General features: G+C 37.6%; 2 protein-coding genes and 1 pseudogene across 2 annotated transcripts; 1 reads left to right on the forward strand and 2 right to left on the reverse strand.

Annotated features, from left to right (window-relative positions):
- The first annotated feature begins 3,013 nt into the window (after positions 1-3,013).
- On the forward strand, positions 3,014-4,462 carry LOC104605247 (endochitinase PR4-like). Its single transcript, XM_010269932.3, has 2 exons — positions 3,014-3,630; positions 3,759-4,462. Exons 1-2 carry the CDS (start codon positions 3,222-3,224, stop codon positions 4,166-4,168), a joined length of 819 nt encoding a protein of 272 aa, XP_010268234.1. The 5' UTR covers positions 3,014-3,221; the 3' UTR covers positions 4,169-4,462.
- A 2,840-nt stretch (positions 4,463-7,302) lies between these two features.
- LOC104605246 (endochitinase PR4-like) lies at positions 7,303-8,562 on the reverse strand. Its single transcript, XM_010269931.3, has 2 exons — positions 8,013-8,562; positions 7,303-7,851 (listed from the first exon to the last, which is right to left on the reverse strand). The coding sequence occupies exons 1-2, from the start codon at positions 8,416-8,418 to the stop codon at positions 7,442-7,444; spliced, it is 816 nt and encodes a 271-aa protein (XP_010268233.1). The 5' UTR covers positions 8,419-8,562; the 3' UTR covers positions 7,303-7,441.
- A 7,023-nt stretch (positions 8,563-15,585) lies between these two features.
- LOC104605322 (putative F-box protein At4g22030 pseudogene) lies at positions 15,586-18,137 on the reverse strand (annotated as a pseudogene).

Raw genomic sequence — 18,137 nt, forward strand, 5'->3', positions numbered from 1 at the left:
CCACCATCATAATTTCCCATTGAGCCTTGAGGCTTTTGCTACCTTGGTGCATATGAAGAGGGTCTCTAGCCCCTTCTGCTTCTACCTTCCCTTTCACAATGGGAGGAAGGTGTTAGTTGATTTTCCAAACAAGGTCAAGGGATGGAAGAAAAGGTTCTTCTTTCTAGCTAGGGGCGGTGGCTAGGGTTTGGACACCGTCTGGTATAGTAACTGTCAAAAAATTGCCAAGAGTAGAGATGGTGAGTTGTGTGCTGCTCTTCAGGAGTTTATCTATGAGGAGGTCCAAGTTGAGAGAGTTTTAGCTGAGGACATGCTCGCGCAGGCTGGATTGAGTCGTATAGGTAGGTTAGTTTTTGGAACATGCATCTACATCTTGTGTTTCTTCTATTATCAGCTCGGTTAACTATTCTACTCTTTCCGTAGGTATGGCGAGCTTGACTTCCATGATGTCAGTCGACAAGGAGAAGAGGTCTTCCCGGAAGAAGCGGGAAGGATAGCTCCTGATGTCGCACAGTCTAGACACTCCCTCATGTACTATGATTTAGACTCTGATTGGATGTCAACCGGGCTGACCAAGCTGAACCAAAGGATAGCCGAGATGACGCTGAGATGTGCGAGCTAAAATGTGCTGCAAACAACAGAGAGAGATGAGAGTGTCTGGGTATCTTTTACTCGGGGAGGGCACTCCGATGCTTAAGTCAGTAAGTGTATGAGGGTTTCTCTAAGAGTGTGAGGAAGCTTGAGAGTATCAGTGCATGTACCTTTCTGGGTGGATCTGGACGCCTTATATAGATCCCTAGACTCAGGGGGCTCAAAGTAACAGTCTTGAGCTCTTTGAGGAGTTGTTTCCCTATTTTTAGGCACATTAAGATGTTAGTTGAGAGATATTCGTGGGGGTTATGGTTCATTCAAGTGAAGTCAAGGCGAACTACTCGGGGAGCCTATCGCTTGAGAGAACCTGTCATAGAGATCATTTGGTGGCGAACAGCGGGGACAGTTAGCGAGCTCTTCTTCGTAGGTTGCCCTGGATCCTCTCAGCTCAACCGGCTTCTAGGGCAGGTTGTCGTAATCTTACGATCCTACCAACTCGGCCACGCCGAGGTGGAGATCGGCCTTGGCGAGGTGCTCCAAGCTTACTTACCGAGTTGGACTGTTGATTCAGCACCGAGGTGTCATTAGGAGCCACATGTTGCTAAGTGATTGAGAGGAATCAAACCCGGAAATCTAAAATCAACAAAAAATAAATGAATTTCACACATATCCACCATCAACGATTACCACACAGCAAAGCTAATTTGACATGACCAACAAAAACGTTAAACTGGAATAATAGTCCCCTCTATAAACTACTAAAATAAGTTGATAATCCGGTTTATCCAGTCTTCAACAGTCATCAATTGCTAGCGATGACCCAAAATTCTCAGTTTAACATGAGTAATCACCAGAGCACATTAGGGAATTTCTCCAAACAACTGGCAGGTTGGATTTAGGTTTGAAATAACTTTAACCGGACGCCACTAGGACACGATGCAAAATCCTCTACACAATTGCCAAATCCAGGAATAGTGCGAGTTAACAATTCTCCACATCAGTAAACATAAATTAATTTGGTACAAAGTTAATCATGAGTTAATTACCTCCTGAAGGAAATCCTTGTCCAGCTTATTAGACATTCGTATGGACGAGAAGATAATGAAGGCCACAAGAGAGTGGAAACATGAACACAAAGATGAGAATGTTCGTGCATGGCTGATGAGTGAAGAATAGAGAATGAGAGAGAGATCTCTGAGTGAGAGAGAGAGAGAGAGAGTCTCGTACTAGATGTTCAACGGAGGCGCAGCGGCACCGATAAGAGTGAAAAACAGTGGTTGAAACGGAGCAGACGGAGAATGGAGGAGAGTAATGTCAGGGTGAGAGGAGTTTTATTTCGATGATAGAAGCCGATGGTTTTACATCAATAATTTTGATGTATATGTAAAGAGAAATCAAAATGAAGTTTTATACCAATTTATGGTGTACAATTACAGTCCTTCCAAATGAATGTAAAATCAAATCGGGGTATAAAATTTATCCAATTTAATTTAATTTCCACCTCAAACAAACGCGGCCTATAATCTTTTTCTTATTTCAATCACGAAAAAAATTATTGTTTTTTTGTTGTTTTCTTGGATAACCGGCGAAAAGTATTGGGTTTCTAGCATATGAAAGCAACTTTTGGGGTTTAATATCAATATAATATATTTAAAAAATTTTCAAAAATAAGTTAACTTTTTAAAAATAATATCAATAAAGGATAAAAATACTGTTCATCTTCTTTTTCTTGCCATTTGTTCACCAAAGCCGTCGTCCGCCGCTATCCACCATCGCCCGCCACCACCGCCTTTGCCTCTGGCAACGTTGCTAGAGGTGGTCGGAGGCAAAGGTGGCGACAATGGTGCTGGTGGTTTCTCTGCCCAATGCCGCCACTTTCGCCCACCTCCTTCTCCGCCTCCAGCAACGTTGCCAGAGATGGGTGGAGATAGAGGTGGCGGCAGCGGCGAGTAGAAGAATGACCACCAACACCGTTGTCGCCACTGTTGCCTCTGGCCACCTCCAGCAACGTTGCCGGAGGCGGAGGCAGAGGCAAGCGGCAGTAGACGGCAGTGGTGGGTGGTGGTGGGCGGTGGCAGACAGCAGCTCTAGTGAACAAATGGCAAGAAGAAGATGAATAGTATTTTTGTCCTTTATTGATATTATTTTTTAAAAGTAAACCTGTTTTTGAAATTTTTTTAAATATATTACTTTTATTGATATTAATCCTCAAAATTGCCCTTATATACTATTAACCCAAAAGTATTTTATCGCCATGATGACTGTTAGGCAATAAATATTTAGGCCGTGATCAAAAGAAGAAAAAGAAAATCCAACTTTTCTCGAGTCTTCAACTAGAGCACGGCACGTCAATGGAGAAAGAGGAGACGGCACGTCCATGTTGATATAAATTGTCAAATAAGCAATGGAAATGTTAATGTAGTAATGGTGATGAACGAATCAACGGAAGTCACTTTTCCATTTGAGTCTTTCTTCTACAAATTTCCACATAGTATGTCTCTCTATATATTGACTATTGACCATTGACTAAGTAACTCCAACTATAAGTTCTGCACTTACCTGATTGTGTTGCTCCACCCAAAACCACACATCTTCTCATCAGTTTCTTTTACTTCATTCTCCTTACGTCCATGGCCACTCTCAAAACCACAGCCCTTACTTTTCTCGTGGCCGCAATTCTAGCCGGACTTTTGCCGGAATCCACTGTGGGTCAGAACTGTGGCTGTGCCCCAGACAAGTGCTGCAGCAAGCATGGGTACTGTGGCTTAGGCGACGATTACTGTGGCTCTGGATGCCAAGAGGGTCCATGTACTCCGGTAACTAGCAACGGTGTTTCGGTTGGTGATCTTGTGACACCTGATTTCTTTAACGGGATAATCGGTCAGGCAGCCGCTAACTGCGAGGGAAAAAATTTCTATACCCGGGATGCATTCCTCAACGCCCTTGCTCCGTATCCCGGCTTCGGCCAGACGGGGACGCCCGACGACTCCAAGCGTGAAATTGCAGCCTTCTTTGCTCATGCCACCCATGAGACTGGATGTGAGTTTTCTCTTCTCACTGTCTGTTCTTTTTCTGTTCAACTGAGTAACTCAGGGAGTTTTGCATGTTAATTAGTAGTAAATTGAAGTTTTCAGTAACCTAAGTTTAATCTTTTGGGTCGTCTGCAGATTTCTGTTTCATAAACGAGAAAGAAGAAACCAGAAAGGACTACTGCGACCCGAGCTACACGCAGTACCCGTGCGCTCCAGGGAAACAGTACTTCGGCCGCGGACCACTTCAGCTATCTTGGAATTACAACTACGGAGGTGCCGGAAAGAGCATCAAATTCGATGGTTTGGGTTCTCCGGAGACGGTGGCGACTGACGTGGTGGTGTCTTTCAAGGCAGCACTTTGGTTTTGGATGGAAAATGTGCATTCAATCATTACTTCCGGCCAAGGATTTGGGGCGACGATCAAGAAAATCAATAGCGGTGAATGTAGTGGAGGAGCTTCGGATAAAGTTCAGTCTCGCATTGGGTTTTACACAGGTTACTGTAATCAATTTGGTGTGTCACCGGGTGACAATCTCTCTTGCTAGAATTACAGTAATTCTTCTTCCCAGGTTTGCTTTGAGGTTTATATGAATGTATTTATTGTCGATCATTTCAGGTTGGAAAACTCGTTACATTTTCGAGATGATAAAAAAAACGTTCCCTGATATAAGAGAGAATAATTGCCAAAATAGAAAATAAAAAGTAAAAGAGTATTTTCTCTTATTGCTTTATTCTTCGTTTTTCTTTTTCCTGCAGTTTGTATTTGCACACTTGGAAGTGCCAAGGTATAGAATAAAAATAATCTTCGGAGCCACAAGCTTTGAAAAGATTTTTGTGAATTACCATCTTGTAGTCTTGTACCGAAAGCTGAACCATAAGTCATCTTTGTACCATTGCAGCTCTGAGTTAGCAATGGTACACATCAAGAGAATTCCATCTCAATATAGTAATAATATAATGCCTTTGGATGAACCTTACCAATAATGTGTTGGTAAATAGATCTACAGATACTTGGGTGCCATTTGGTAATTTCTAAGAGTCTAGATGGTCAAAATATGTAAGTAGATTCTTTAAGTTGTAGACTGGTTGGTAGGTATCTTAGTCTATTATGGTCCACAAAATCAATGTTTTAAAAATGATATGGAATTAGAACCACTTTGGCCACCATATTTTGAGACAGTCTAGTTTGAATGGATGGTTTGTTTCAAATTTAAAAAATAAAAAAAAAAAGGTAAAAAACTGTTGTTCAAGTCGAACGGATCAATGGTTTGATCACCTCGATCAATAGAATGCGAAAGGGGCACATTGACCTGTATCAAAACTTACCTTCTTTTTTTTTATTATTATTTTTTTCAATCTGGTTCAAGAAGGTGAATTTAAGGCCCATCTAGCCCCTGAAATTGGTGGGACCGAAACATTGTGTATGAGAGCGTATTGGAAGGGTCCCGAGATACGATATGCATCAGCCAATATGCCCCAAAGATTGGGGAATTTAAATCCTTGCCCTTATCCAATCTGATATAGTCAGACTCAATTCATTTATAATGTACTAATGAGGACCCACGTTACGTGATGTACAAGTTTTGTTAAGCGAGATTAAAAGAATCAAAAAGAAGCCTACCAGAGGGTGTGTCATTGTACTACCTCAACTATTAAAAGTTGAATAAATGTTCAGTTCACCTCAGAATTGGGAAATTACATCCCAGGCCTAGTCTACATATAGCATCCCCCGTGTATTTGGCATCGTTCCTTCACCCAGATTCACTTCAACTGTACGATGGGGCTGTACGTCGGGCCGGGTTAGGTTAAGTTGAGGCCAACCCTAGTCTTATCCTAAGTTCTAAACCCTAATGCTAACCCTAATTTAACCTGACCAACCCAACTCTAACTAAATTCCTTCAACCCTAATCTAACCCAACTCAATCCGAAGTCAATTTCGGATTAGGGTTGGACCCAACCCAACCTTCTTCTCATCCCTTAAAACCTCATAGAATTTATCGATTTTAGATCTTAATTCAACTTTCACTACATATATTAATCTTATATTTTATTAATATTTGTTTATTGACATTTTTTTTTGTTCTTTTAGTACAAAATTCAGAAAAACAAGTGTTAGAAATGACTATAGTTTATTATGAATTATGACTTTTCTTGGGCAGCAAACAACATAGAGAAGATGAAGAATAAAATTTTCAAAAAAACATAAAATAATGTTATTAAGGTTTTAGTCTTTCTGATTAGGATTAAGTGAAGTGATTATTTTAAAAGAAATACATGATAATATGTGGTGGGGGCTATACAAATATCATTCATCTAAACAAATCAATGTATATTATATATTACATATTACATGTACTATAGAGTTGGGTTCGAATTGGCTCGGGTTGGCTAAGGGGTCAACCCTAACCCAATCCGAAGTAAAGTCGGGTTCATAAATTTCAACCCTAACCCTAACTCGAACATCAACCCGACCCAACCCAACCCAACTTTTATGGGTTGGGTTAAGATTGGATTCAGGCCAACCCGACCCAAGTTGCAGACTTAGTACAAATGCAAATATGTACAATATAAATACAAGTAAAATTATACAAAATACAAAATTTTGCACTCTACATATTTAAATTTGTACTCTTTGGACTCAGTTTGGAAGGAGTACAAATGCAAATATATAAAGTGTAAAACGTTATATTTTGTGTTATTTTATATGTATTTATACTGTACATATTTGTATTTATACTCTTTTCAAATTGAGCCCAAGTTGCAAATACCTCACAAGTGTATCAGAAAAAGTTCCTCCATTGGCTTTCATGTGCACATCATATGACTTATTAAATTTTTCAAAATGCCTATGTTACCATTATAGACGTATTTGCCCTTAGTTTTCTAATTTGACATTTTAGGAGAAATGGGCTTGTTTTCTACTCTTTGCCGGTGAATATGCCGGGCTCCAAAAGTCCAATACCGAATTTGTCCTTTTTATCTGATTATCTTAGACTTGAATGATTTGTCTACAAGATCCGATTTACAATTTGCATCCAATAAGATGCAAATTTAACCCCATCCAATTTGATTAAATTTGAGTTTGACCATTATATATATTTAATTTAATATATCAAATTTATATGGTTACATATAAACATAAAAATATATAATTTAAATTCATATAGTTACACATAAACATAAAAATTTATAATTATATATCATATTATATGTATGTATATAATAAATTCAATATTTCATATTTATATTAATTTATTATATATTTTTATTTAAAAGTGATTAATTTTTATTTTTTATATATTTTAAAAATATAAAGAGGAAGAGGATTAAATTCGACTCTGATCTAAGTCCTATAATATTTGATCAATATGAATATATGATATATATATATATATGAAATTTAAAATTCAATTAGATTGCCAATTAGATTCATATTTAAGACTTAAGTAGTTAGATTTGATTAATATATATTGCTTAATCCGACCCAAATCCAACCCGATCATGGCACTAGTGATGAAAGGCTTATATGTTGGTCTAATTCAGTCATTTTCTTTTGTAGTTAAAGTTTTTAGTTATATGTTAGGCTAATTTAGGTTGTAAAAGTAACGCACTCTAATAGTAAGGGGGTTTTCGTAATTTACCCATTGAAATTTTCGAAATTTACCCAAACAAAATTAGGGGGCCAAGAATGAAGAAACCCTTTTATTTCTTTTTTTTTTAATTCATTTTTCTTAATACAACAAAAACCAGCCAGCAGATAGTCAGATACAACTCTGTCAATTGTATCCTTTTATTTCATGAAGAGAATTACAGTGATTCTAGCAAGAAAGGTTGTCACCCGTTGACACACCAAATTGATTACAGTAGTCTGTGTAATACCCAACGCGAGCCTGAACAGCATCTGGGTTTCCGCCATCACATTCCATTCCATTGATGGCTCGGATCGTTGCGCCGAACCCTTGTCCGGAAGTCATAATCGAATGGACATTGTTCATCCAAAACCAGAAGGCTGTCTTGAAAGACACCACGACGTCATTGGCCACCGTCTCCGGATAATTCAGCCCGTCGAATCCGATATCGTTTCCGGCAGCCCCGTAGTTGTAATTCCACGATAGTTGAATCGGCCCACGGCCGTAATACCCTTTTCCTGGAACGCATGGGTACTGTGTATTCGTCTCGTCGCAGTAATCCTTCGACGCACCATCAATCTCTTCTATGTAGCAGAAGTCTGTACACACAGAAAAGTCTCCACGTTACTGAAGCATTCTATATAGTCTGCTAGTTAGTCACACGCAATAAAATTCACAATCCAGTTCATTTCTGATTAGTTATTAATCAATCTCCGAGCTGTTCGATAAATTTACCGAGTGAGTTGAATAGAGAACTTACGTCCAGTCTCATGCGTGACATGGGCAAAGAAGGCTGCGATTTCACGCTTCGAGACATCGGAGGTCCCATCTTGGCCAAAGCTAGGATAGGAATTAAGAGCGTTAAGGAAAGCATCCCTGGTGTAAAAACTCTTGCCAGCGCAACCGGAGTCTGCCTGATTAATTATCCCGTCAAAGAAGCTCTGTGTCACGACGTCAGCCACTGAAACACCGCCACTACCACTGTCGCAAGGACCCGCTTGGCATCCAGCACCACAGTAATCGGACCCTGTACCACAATATCCCCATTGGCTACAGCAGAGGTTTGGGTCACAACCACAGTTCTGACCCACTACAGCTTCCGGCGGAAGCCCGGCCAGAATTCCGGCCACAAGGACAATGAAGGCTATCCTTCTGTGAGTAGCCATAGATGAAAAAGAATTAACGAAAGAAGAAAATTGGTGTGGAGAGTCTGGTGCAAAGGGGAAGTATTTATAGAGATAGTTCCCTGGCCGCCTTCCCGGGTTCTCTGGGTTTAGTGAAGATAATAACGACTTTGCAACATGAACACGCTTCGTTCCAACTTGTCCAAACAAGAAATGTGATTTCAAAGCTCAGTGCAGCAAGGTGTAATTTATTGTCTCAAAAGTCTAAAGTCAATGTCAATTCCAGAATTCATTAATTAATTGTCCTGATTGTTCTTGCAGTTCAAATCAACAAGCAACTGGGTAATGGATTTTCTCCCTTAGATATGTGGGTAGATCCAAATTTGATTCAAGGCTAGGTTTGGAGGGAAATACAGAAATATATAGATTGCAAAACCTTGTATGTATTTGCACTGTCCATATTCCCAAATCAGCTCAGATTTGAAAATAGGGAGCATTTCCTTTTCTTGTATGCTATTATACACGGGAGATATTCCAATGCACGGCTGTAATGCTTTGTGGGTAGGAGATTTGGAGACCTTCCAATCGGAGCCTTATATTTGAGCTTGAAAAATCAAATTGATTTCAAGTTGCGATAAGATATTGAATGGCATTAATAAGATAAATTGAGAAGCAGTAAAATATTATATATTATTAATAGAGCCATTTACTAAAGCACCTTCTATTGATTTCCATCAAAGGTTTCCATCTGAAAATGGTCACATGACCATTTAAACTGAGCGAAACATGTTCAAGGGTGTATATAGGCTCTTGGTTTACCTTAAAAGTATATTTAATATTGTTTGTGCTTTGAATTCTTTGCGGCGATCCGTTTCATGAATACACTTCGAATTAATTTTTTTTGGGTACATAGAGTCTGAGTTTGTGGCAACCCGCTTCTCTCTTGTACATAGAGTTTGAGTCTTGTGAGAAACAAGTGGGACATTATGTGTATTTGGGGCTTAGGGTTTTCTGTGAGAGCACAATTCTGTATTTCTTCTCCATTATCAACTTCATAGTGGATTTCTGTTCCTCCTTCACCCGTGGATGTAGACTATAAGCCGAACCACACAAATCTATGTATTCTCTGTGCTTATTTCTCTTTATCTGTGTTTTACTTTCATTTTGAGTGCCATTCGAATATGTTATCGTGGATTTCCCCCGCAACAGTACTTCATATCAAGCTTTTAAGAAGAAAACCTCCCCAAACAGAATTTGGTTGGAGAATACCTTTATTGGTGAGGTTTCACGTTTTAAGTTGGTGCTATTATTTAAGCTCCATATTTTGTCTAACAATAATAGACATCTCTTGTGATCCATGTTTTCATGGCGATTTTCTCCTTCAGGTGATCCATGTTTTCAAACTATAATTGGCTTGCATCAATTAGAATTTTAACCTCATTTTGCCATCTCTTGTTCACTTTTTTTTTAATGTGGTAAGAGAGTTTGTCCACATTTTACCAGGGACAAGAATGGCATTTCCATATTTTATTTTCTCATGTTTTCATCAAATTTGTCCAAACGGACATGAAGATTAAAACCCTCATTTTTCCACTTATTAATCTAAGATGAATTAGAAGTAACTTTGATATTGTATTATCATAAACAAAATGAACTAAAAATAGAATCATCTACTAAAACAATCCCTATAATTTCATGTATATATTTACTAAAACTTATGGTTTGCATTTTAGTAAATAATGGTTTTAATCCTTATGGCCATTTGAAGAAATTTAAACAAAAGAATATAAAAAACAAATATCAATCTTGCTCATGGTAAAGTGCGGACCAACTCTCTTACCAGATTAATACAAAGCTGAACATGAGAAGCCACAATGATGCTAAAGTTCTAATTAATGGATGCAAGCCAATTATAGTTACTTTGCAAACATGGATCATGTGAATCGAAGGAGTAAATCACTATGATTGACGTCTCTTCTTCATCTCTAGTTTGGTATACGTTTTTTACATTTACCTGAAACGTGAAGCCTCAATATAATCACAAGGACTCTACATTTTCTCCAACCAAAACTCTGGTGTGGATGCAGGATTAATTTTCTTTCTAAAACCTTGATATGAAGTGAGGATACTTTGATAGAAATACTTTCTCAACAAACAAATAACAACCATGAGCCCATACCCTTGAACATTTTTCATTGAGTTCAGATGGGTGATCATTTCTAGACGATGATACAAACAGTTCTTAAGATTCAGTTTGGAAAGAGTACAAGTATAAATATGTAGAATGCAAAACCTTATATTTTGTATTACTTAATTTGTATATATTTGCATTGTACATATTTATATTTGTGTTCGACTATATGATATCTGAAAATTTTTTGATCAATCAATTAGAATCGTAAACGTGATAACCAATCAGATGTTATTTATCAAAATTCATGAGTGGATTTTGATTGGTTAAAGCTTTTCTCATACCATATCTTTTCTGCATCATAGATTTTCCCTTCAATAAAACAAGATTATGCAAATTAATAAACTATATAAGGTAAATTTTAGTATAAATGCAAAAAAACTAGGAGGTATTTTAGTAACAACTTGAAAAATATAAATATAGCATTCAAACGAATTTTGTTTAAAAAAATAAAATATTTGGTGAATCCGTATTCGATCCAACTCCAATTATAAACAAACTCGGATCACTCTTAACCGAATTATATTTGAATTCTAATTTGGACAAACGGATACATTTGGAGCCTTAAATATAACGCAACTTATTTTGAAAAAAAAAAATCATCAGATCATAAGAAACTTCTATAGACTGTCGATTTTGGAATATGGAATGACAAAGTAGATTTGGGTGGATTGAAAGTCAATGTGTTTTTTGTTTTTTTTTTTTATTTTTCTCTTTTTCTTTTATGAAATGTGCAAAGATGAGTCCCTTTCATCATAACGTGTTTCTACATATATTAATTATATGCACATGTTTCTACATATATATTTCTGACTATTTGATCAGCTGACTTTCTTTAGATGATATCCAAATAGACCTCGATTGCTTGGATATGTGTGAAGGAGCTCCGACCGTTTTTTCCTTTTTTCTTTATTTTTAATTGCTATTAAAATTAATTGAAAAATCAAGAGACTGAAAGAGGTACATGCACTTAAAACAAAAGGAATGGAGGTGTATTTCCTGTGGGCTATCTCTACCGAGATTGATTGAACCAAGTTTTATCTGCAATAAGAATAGATGGAATCCAATAGGGGTGTCAGGTCCAATCTTAATAATTGGGCCTAAAACGTGGGTCTGGATGTACTAAGAACGTTAGGTAAGCAATGAGTGAATACCTAATAGCTGTGTGATACATGTCCCAGTTAATGTGTTTTCTATCCAAACATTAGATAAAAATTATCTATTATTTTATTATTTTTGTCAAAATAATTAAAAATATAAACAATGAAAAAAGGAAACCAAAACGTGTTGGGAGTTGGGAACCATTTACGTTTTTCTTTTTCATTGTTTCTTATTTTTAATTATTTTGACGGATAATAAAATAATGAATAATTTCTGTCTAATGGAATAAAAACATTTGAATGGAAGGCAATGTGTCACACAGCTATTATGTGCTCACTCATTGTGCTTACCTAACATGTCTACTACATCCAAACCTCTAAAATGTGTGAACTGTCCAATCTGAACCGAGTCCATATTAAAATATTATTAAAATATGATGTATTAAGATTGAACTTGGTTAATCAATCAGCCTATGTATAGGAAAAGTTGATATACATGTATATGTAGATATATATATATATATATATATATATATGTATGATTTATTAAAAAAACTTATACTATATTATAAAGCGATTTGGACCCACATCAGCAGCCCTCTCCTCTCATTCCCCCCTCTCTCTTCTCTCCATAAGGCTATGTTTGGTTTGAAGGAAAAAGTAGGGAAAGGAAGGGAAAGATAGGGGAACCTGTACAAACCAAACATAGTCTAAACCTCTCTTCTTTCTCTCTTACCCCTTCCCAGCCCTCTCCTTAATGCCATATCAATAATTCAGCACCCCTATTTCCTCTATCTCTACCCCCTTTAGGTTTTTATCAAAGAAAATTCTATTTTATCCTATTTTTCTTCATTATTTGCCTAAAAGTCATCTTAAAATATCTTCCACTCCTAAAACCTCCCCTTAACCATTGCTCTCATAACCCCATCTCTCTCTCTCTCTCTTACACACACACACATTCCCAAGTCCCCAATTCATATATTTCTAACAAAGAAATTCTAATAAATGATGGCTCTTTATTAGATGATATTTCTCTCACCCTTGCCCTCCACATCCCTACAATCTCTCCCTCATTTATTGCTTCTTTTTCTCTCCTCTATTTATTGTGGTTTTTTAATTATTAAAAAAGGGTAAATTGGTAAAACCTTACCTGAAGTTTCTGGTTGTTGCTGAAACCTCCACTGAAGTTTGGTACTTGCAATTACCTCCCTTTGAGTTTCTCTTCATTTGAATTGCTAGCCCAAACCCTTCAAATCTCTTTTTTGAAAATTGATTTATTTTCCAAATTTGCCCTTCATATCAATCGCTCAAATGTAAAGTTACAACTTTATTAAATTCTCTATTTTTTATTTTTATAATGTTTGTATTATTTTTCGGTATAAACCAACCTTGACAGTAATTACATGGGTACTTTGGAAATTTTTGTGCATCTTTCTACTAGAAAGGGTCTGCTTGCAACTATGTCAGAAAGCTCAAGGGAAGTAAATGCAATTACCAAAGTTTAGGGGAGGCTTCAGCAATAATGAGAAACTTTGGGGGAGGTTTCAGAAATTTACCCTTAGGCTATGTATGGTTTGAAGGAAAAGGTAGAATTTTTTGCTCTACTTTGGGGGAGGAAAACGCCCTTCCTTTCCCTACTTTTTCCTTCAAACCAAACACAACCTTAAAAAACATTTAGTAGAATTTTTGTCAACCAGGTTCTCATGGTCGTCTATGTCTCCTCTCCCTAAACCTCTCAAAATTCCTAATTTTTTGCTCTTAAATTCTCATTTTCCCACTCTTATTCTCTCTCCTCTTATACTTAAATTTTAAAATTACTTAATAAACGTCTCTCCTAATTCCCAAAACCTTTCCTCATTCCTAAAATGTTGCTAATAACTAAGTTTTATTTTTTAGACTCTTAACTAATCTCCACTTCCCTACTTCTAATTAAGACACATATTATATATGGTTGACTACTTTCTCCTCTAAGTTGCGGGTCACTAGTTCGACCATCTAGGTTGAATGGGTTAGACCATTCTGTGTGTGTGTATGTGTGTGCAAATACACATTTTATCAATAAATATTATATAATTATGTTTTATATATAATGCATGTATTGTTTTATATTTAATTGATGTTTTTAATTTATTTTTTATTTGTAAAATATGAAAAATTGCAATTCAAGGCCAAAAAAGGGGTTTTTCATGAAAATAGTGAGGCAAGGAGTCCATAGCACCTTGGAAAGCATAGAGGTCTTAAAAGGTTACCCAAAATCCAAAAAAATATCACCTCAAGCGAACGAACACTAGAGTGTCACGGGGGTAGTTCTCCCTTAAAGTAAGTCCACCAAGCGTAGACAAGGCTAAGCCTGTGTCAGACCGTGACAACAGTGCAACGTTATGGCCTCCATAAGTTTGCACATACATTAAGTGTGTAATTGTAACTCGGTGACTAGGTCAAATGGGTCAATAGTTGAACCTTTTGGATCAAACAATTTTTTACTGAATGGTGGGTTTCAACAGAACTAAACCTAGAATCAAGGTCAAGTGATGGTTTGAATGGTTCAACCAGTCAAGTCAACGGTGGGTTGAAAACATTAGTATCAGTTTGGATTAGTTTTTGGTTTGGTCAGTCAATTCAAAATATTTAAACTTAAAAAATTACAACGATATTTTTTAAAAGGAAATTAAAAAAAAATTAAATTTACAATATAAAATATTTTAGACTAAAAAAATTAAATTGAACAAAATATGTGCATTGTGTATGCAAATATATGTCTATATATGCATATGCATATATACTTGTTTATAGTCAGACTACAATCAGGTCGAGCTTGAGCTATCTAAGAACTAAATCCTATCCCAACTTAAAAAAATTAAAAAGTTCAAACTTTTAAACTCAGACTTAGCTTGAAGACCAAAAATCCAAACTCAACCCATATAAAATTGCCGGCTGAATCAATCCAAACTTGGATTGGCCCCGCCGAAGTTGCACCCCTAAGAACCAGTTACACAAATGAGTGTACTATTAAATTGCTAATCAGTTCACTATGACCTATATTTATTAAACATTTGTAAGTTGTTTTGCCTCTTTGATTCAAATTGACCCTTAGGTTGAGTTTGGAAGTAGTACAAAATGCAAAACCTTATATTTTGTATGTATTTACGCTGAACATATTTGCATTTGTACTCTTTCCAAACTGAATCTTAACAACTTTTCGATTGTAAGTGCATAGCTATGCACAAGAATATTGTTGACAGTATTCCATGATGTTAAGACTTTTTTCAGGTAGTGAATTATAATTTTAGAATTTCTTCAATGTTGTAATACTCGGATTGGATGAAAAACGAGAATGCTTAACAGATCATGGTTTCACTGAGTAATTGGATGTTTAAGCCCATTTAACCTATAAAAACTGTCATTTAAACAGGACCCAGAAAGGTCACTGGTTCCTGATTTTCAGAGTCCGATCATTCGATCTGCTAAGAGCCTTACAAGTTAGAACACTGATTAGCACCAATATCATCATGGCATGCCTAGGATAGACTGACGCGGTGCCAAAAGCCCAAAATGGTGAATTCACATCTGCGCCCCACAACGTTTCACAGTACATTCCCGTCATGTATTAAGAACATCTGATGATAATATAATCAGTTTTGGTATTATCATCGGGAGATGTTTTTAATACACGGTAAGGATGTGCTGTGGGATATTGTGGAGATGTTTTTACCCTAATTCATCGTTCTAAAATCCTAAATATAGGTTAATCGACTGTCTCCTTTCACAATTCCACATATTTCTGCCCAGATGGTGAAACTTTAGATTAGACCACCCATTAGGTAGGAGACCTTAATTTTGAACTGGCCATGTCTTCTGCTATCTCATCAACCCTATTTTCATCAACCGGAAGTTTGATGTATTTTTAAGTTCAACGCATCAATTCCTTCGATCCATCACTTCACCGTGCTCTTCGTCCTGTGACCCAACAGCTGCGAGACCTGTGTGTAAAGGACCAGAAATGGCTAAAACTCTGTTAACTTTCAAAGCTATCTTGCCCAGTCTCAAGTACTCTTCAATGTCCTTCCTCTTCAAAACCGCAACTATCTGCTTCATTTCCTCTTTCCAGCTTTCTGTTCCATCCATTTCCTTCTCTTCTTCCACCCAAGTCTTGTTCTCGTAATTTACTTTGTTGTGGCCACCACACGGCAAGCTCCACGGCTTTAGGGAACTTGTCAAGCATCACTCCAAGCAAGGGCAATGAGTAAGCCCTGCCAAGAGCAAACACCTTGTCCATGGCGTCCTTAACAATTTTACATCCATAGGACTAGGACTACCAAGTGTAAGAGTTGTTCGGATTTGCCCGTGAAGTTGCTTGAATAGCCTTGCCGCATTGCGTTGTTCTTCTACGAGTTGCGATGGCTGAATCTTGCTCATCACCGGCAACATCCCAATAGCTGCCGTATATAATAGAGTAGATGAGAGCTTTAGTGCGGCAAGTGGCGCTCCCGTTCCAGCTGTTTCTGCCGGCCCGACCATCGTTGCAGCGGTTATGGTGATTGTATTGATGGAGGTGAGAAGGAGGTGGTTCCAGTTATTCCGCTGCTCCTGGATGTTGGCATGCATCTCCGCCCTGTCTGCAGCAGCTACCATGATTGCATAAAGCTCCACAATGACCGTAGACTTGGAGTTAACATCAAGATCATCTCTCGTGATTTTGGTAGCAACTTAGTGTCAAAAGTCTTCGTTTCTGTCTGGGTAATGGTTGTGGCTGTTGTGTATCCACTTCTCAACTTCAATTCTTCAACAAAGTCCGTAGTCCGGATCTTTGGAAAAGAAAGAGAACTCGGTTGGAGTTTTGGGGTATTAAGAGTAGCCGATACTCTTCTTCGTCGTGAAGATGATGACGCGGAGGAAGAGCACAGGAGACTGGTAGTTCAAAGAGTTGCCATGCTTTGCTGACGGCCTGATGCTCACAGTTAGCCATTTTTTTTGGCTTCCGATGTTATGGTTGTTGTTCTGCAATTGGGTTTGAGAGGATTTTTGGTTGTCAGCAGTGAGATGAGATGCTGGAGAAGATTTTTGGTTGAGAGGATTTTTGGTTGATCAAAACAGACCACTGTTTCTTGGAAACTACCGGCACAATAAGTAGATCGACGAAGACCCGTTTGAATTTGGAATGCAAGCATCCAGAGTCCGGCGAGATTCCAAAACAGCCTAAATGGCTGGCAAATCATTGGTCGCATGCGCATGAAATAAAAAATGAAGAATGGGAACTAAGAGTGATTACAAAGCGAAATCGATGAAATGGTCCGTACAGTTTTTCGTTAAATCCGCACAGTGAACAGGCATACCTTCCCACGGTCACCCACTTCAATCGTCCTCTCCTAGAGCGTCATCAAAAGTCACGCTTTCAAGCCTTCATCTCAGACCTCCCCCTCTGCCTCTGGTCTCTCTCTCCTTTCTCTGTTCTCAGACCTCCTCCTCCGCCTCTGTCTCTCTCTCTCTCCCAACTTTCGTTCTCCGGTCCCTCTCAACCTCCCTTATCAGACCTCCCTCTCTGTTCTCGGGTCTTTCAGTAAATTATTCTGTAATTTTAGTTTTGATTCGACTCCATCGAAACACAATATGGGATTCCTTTGCATGGTTAAGTTGTTTTGTTTTGAAAATCTGAAGAAATATAAAAGGTAAAATAGTCTTTTTAGTGTTTCTGTTAATGGATTAACACTAAGGGAAGAATTAGTGAATTGTCAGGGGTAGCCTTAGTCAATTTTCAACTCAGTAACCGTTCGACCCGGTAAGAGAAGTATTAGTCAATTGTTGGACCGTTTAACCCGATAACCGGACCCCTAATCGGTTCGGTCGCTGGGTCGGTTTAAAAAACCACGATCCTTGATCAATTGCTTAGGTCCCGTTCAATTCACAAGAATAGGGTTTGGAGTCAGAATCAGAATGAAACATTCTAATTCTATTTATTTGACAGAGCGGAAACAGAATCTTATTCTCATTCTTAATGAAATGACATTTCCCCATTTGAAGAAATGGACATTCCCTCCCCTCCCTTTGGAAATGAAATACCACTCCGGCTAATTCTAATTGTTATTACATTTCCTTTTTGAACCAGATAAATTATAGGAAATGACCATTCAGATTCCAATTCGGATTACACACCAAATATACCCTTACATAATTAGCACGATTAAATGCATAAGGCTGCCGGTTTTTTAAAATTTGGACGAGGACACAGTAATGTGGAGGTATACAGCTCATGACAAATTCACTTGTAACTCAGGCTAAAGTCGTTTTCCAATATATCTCAGAATGGTCGCTGGCTATGTAGGTTATGTGGGTGTGTGTCAAGGCCTTTGGGAATATAAAGAATAGGATAAAATATAAAATCCTCCTCTTAAGTTTCTGACAATCATAAAATCTTCCCCTGAGGTTTCACTTTTATATAATTCTTTTCTGTGTATTTACCTCCCTTCCATCAT

The sequence above is a fragment of the Nelumbo nucifera genome, chromosome 1, assembly GCF_055504915.1.
Source record: "Nelumbo nucifera cultivar China Antique chromosome 1, China Antique-T2T, whole genome shotgun sequence".
Classification (NCBI taxonomy): domain Eukaryota; kingdom Viridiplantae; phylum Streptophyta; class Magnoliopsida; order Proteales; family Nelumbonaceae; genus Nelumbo; species Nelumbo nucifera.

Bases quoted from the DNA above. Each gene is read 5' to 3' on its own strand.
- LOC104605247 (XM_010269932.3), top strand. From the start codon at position 3,222: ATGGCCACTCTCAAAACCACAGCCCTTACTTTTCTCGTGGCCGCAATT. The intron at 3,631-3,758 runs GTGAGTTTTCTC...GGTCGTCTGCAG, and splicing joins TGCCACCCATGAGACTGGAT to ATTTCTGTTTCATAAACGAG.
- LOC104605246 (XM_010269931.3), bottom strand. From the start codon at position 8,418: ATGGCTACTCACAGAAGGATAGCCTTCATTGTCCTTGTGGCCGGAATT. The intron at 7,852-8,012 runs GTAAGTTCTCTA...CTGTGTGTACAG, and splicing joins TGTCACGCATGAGACTGGAC to ACTTCTGCTACATAGAAGAG.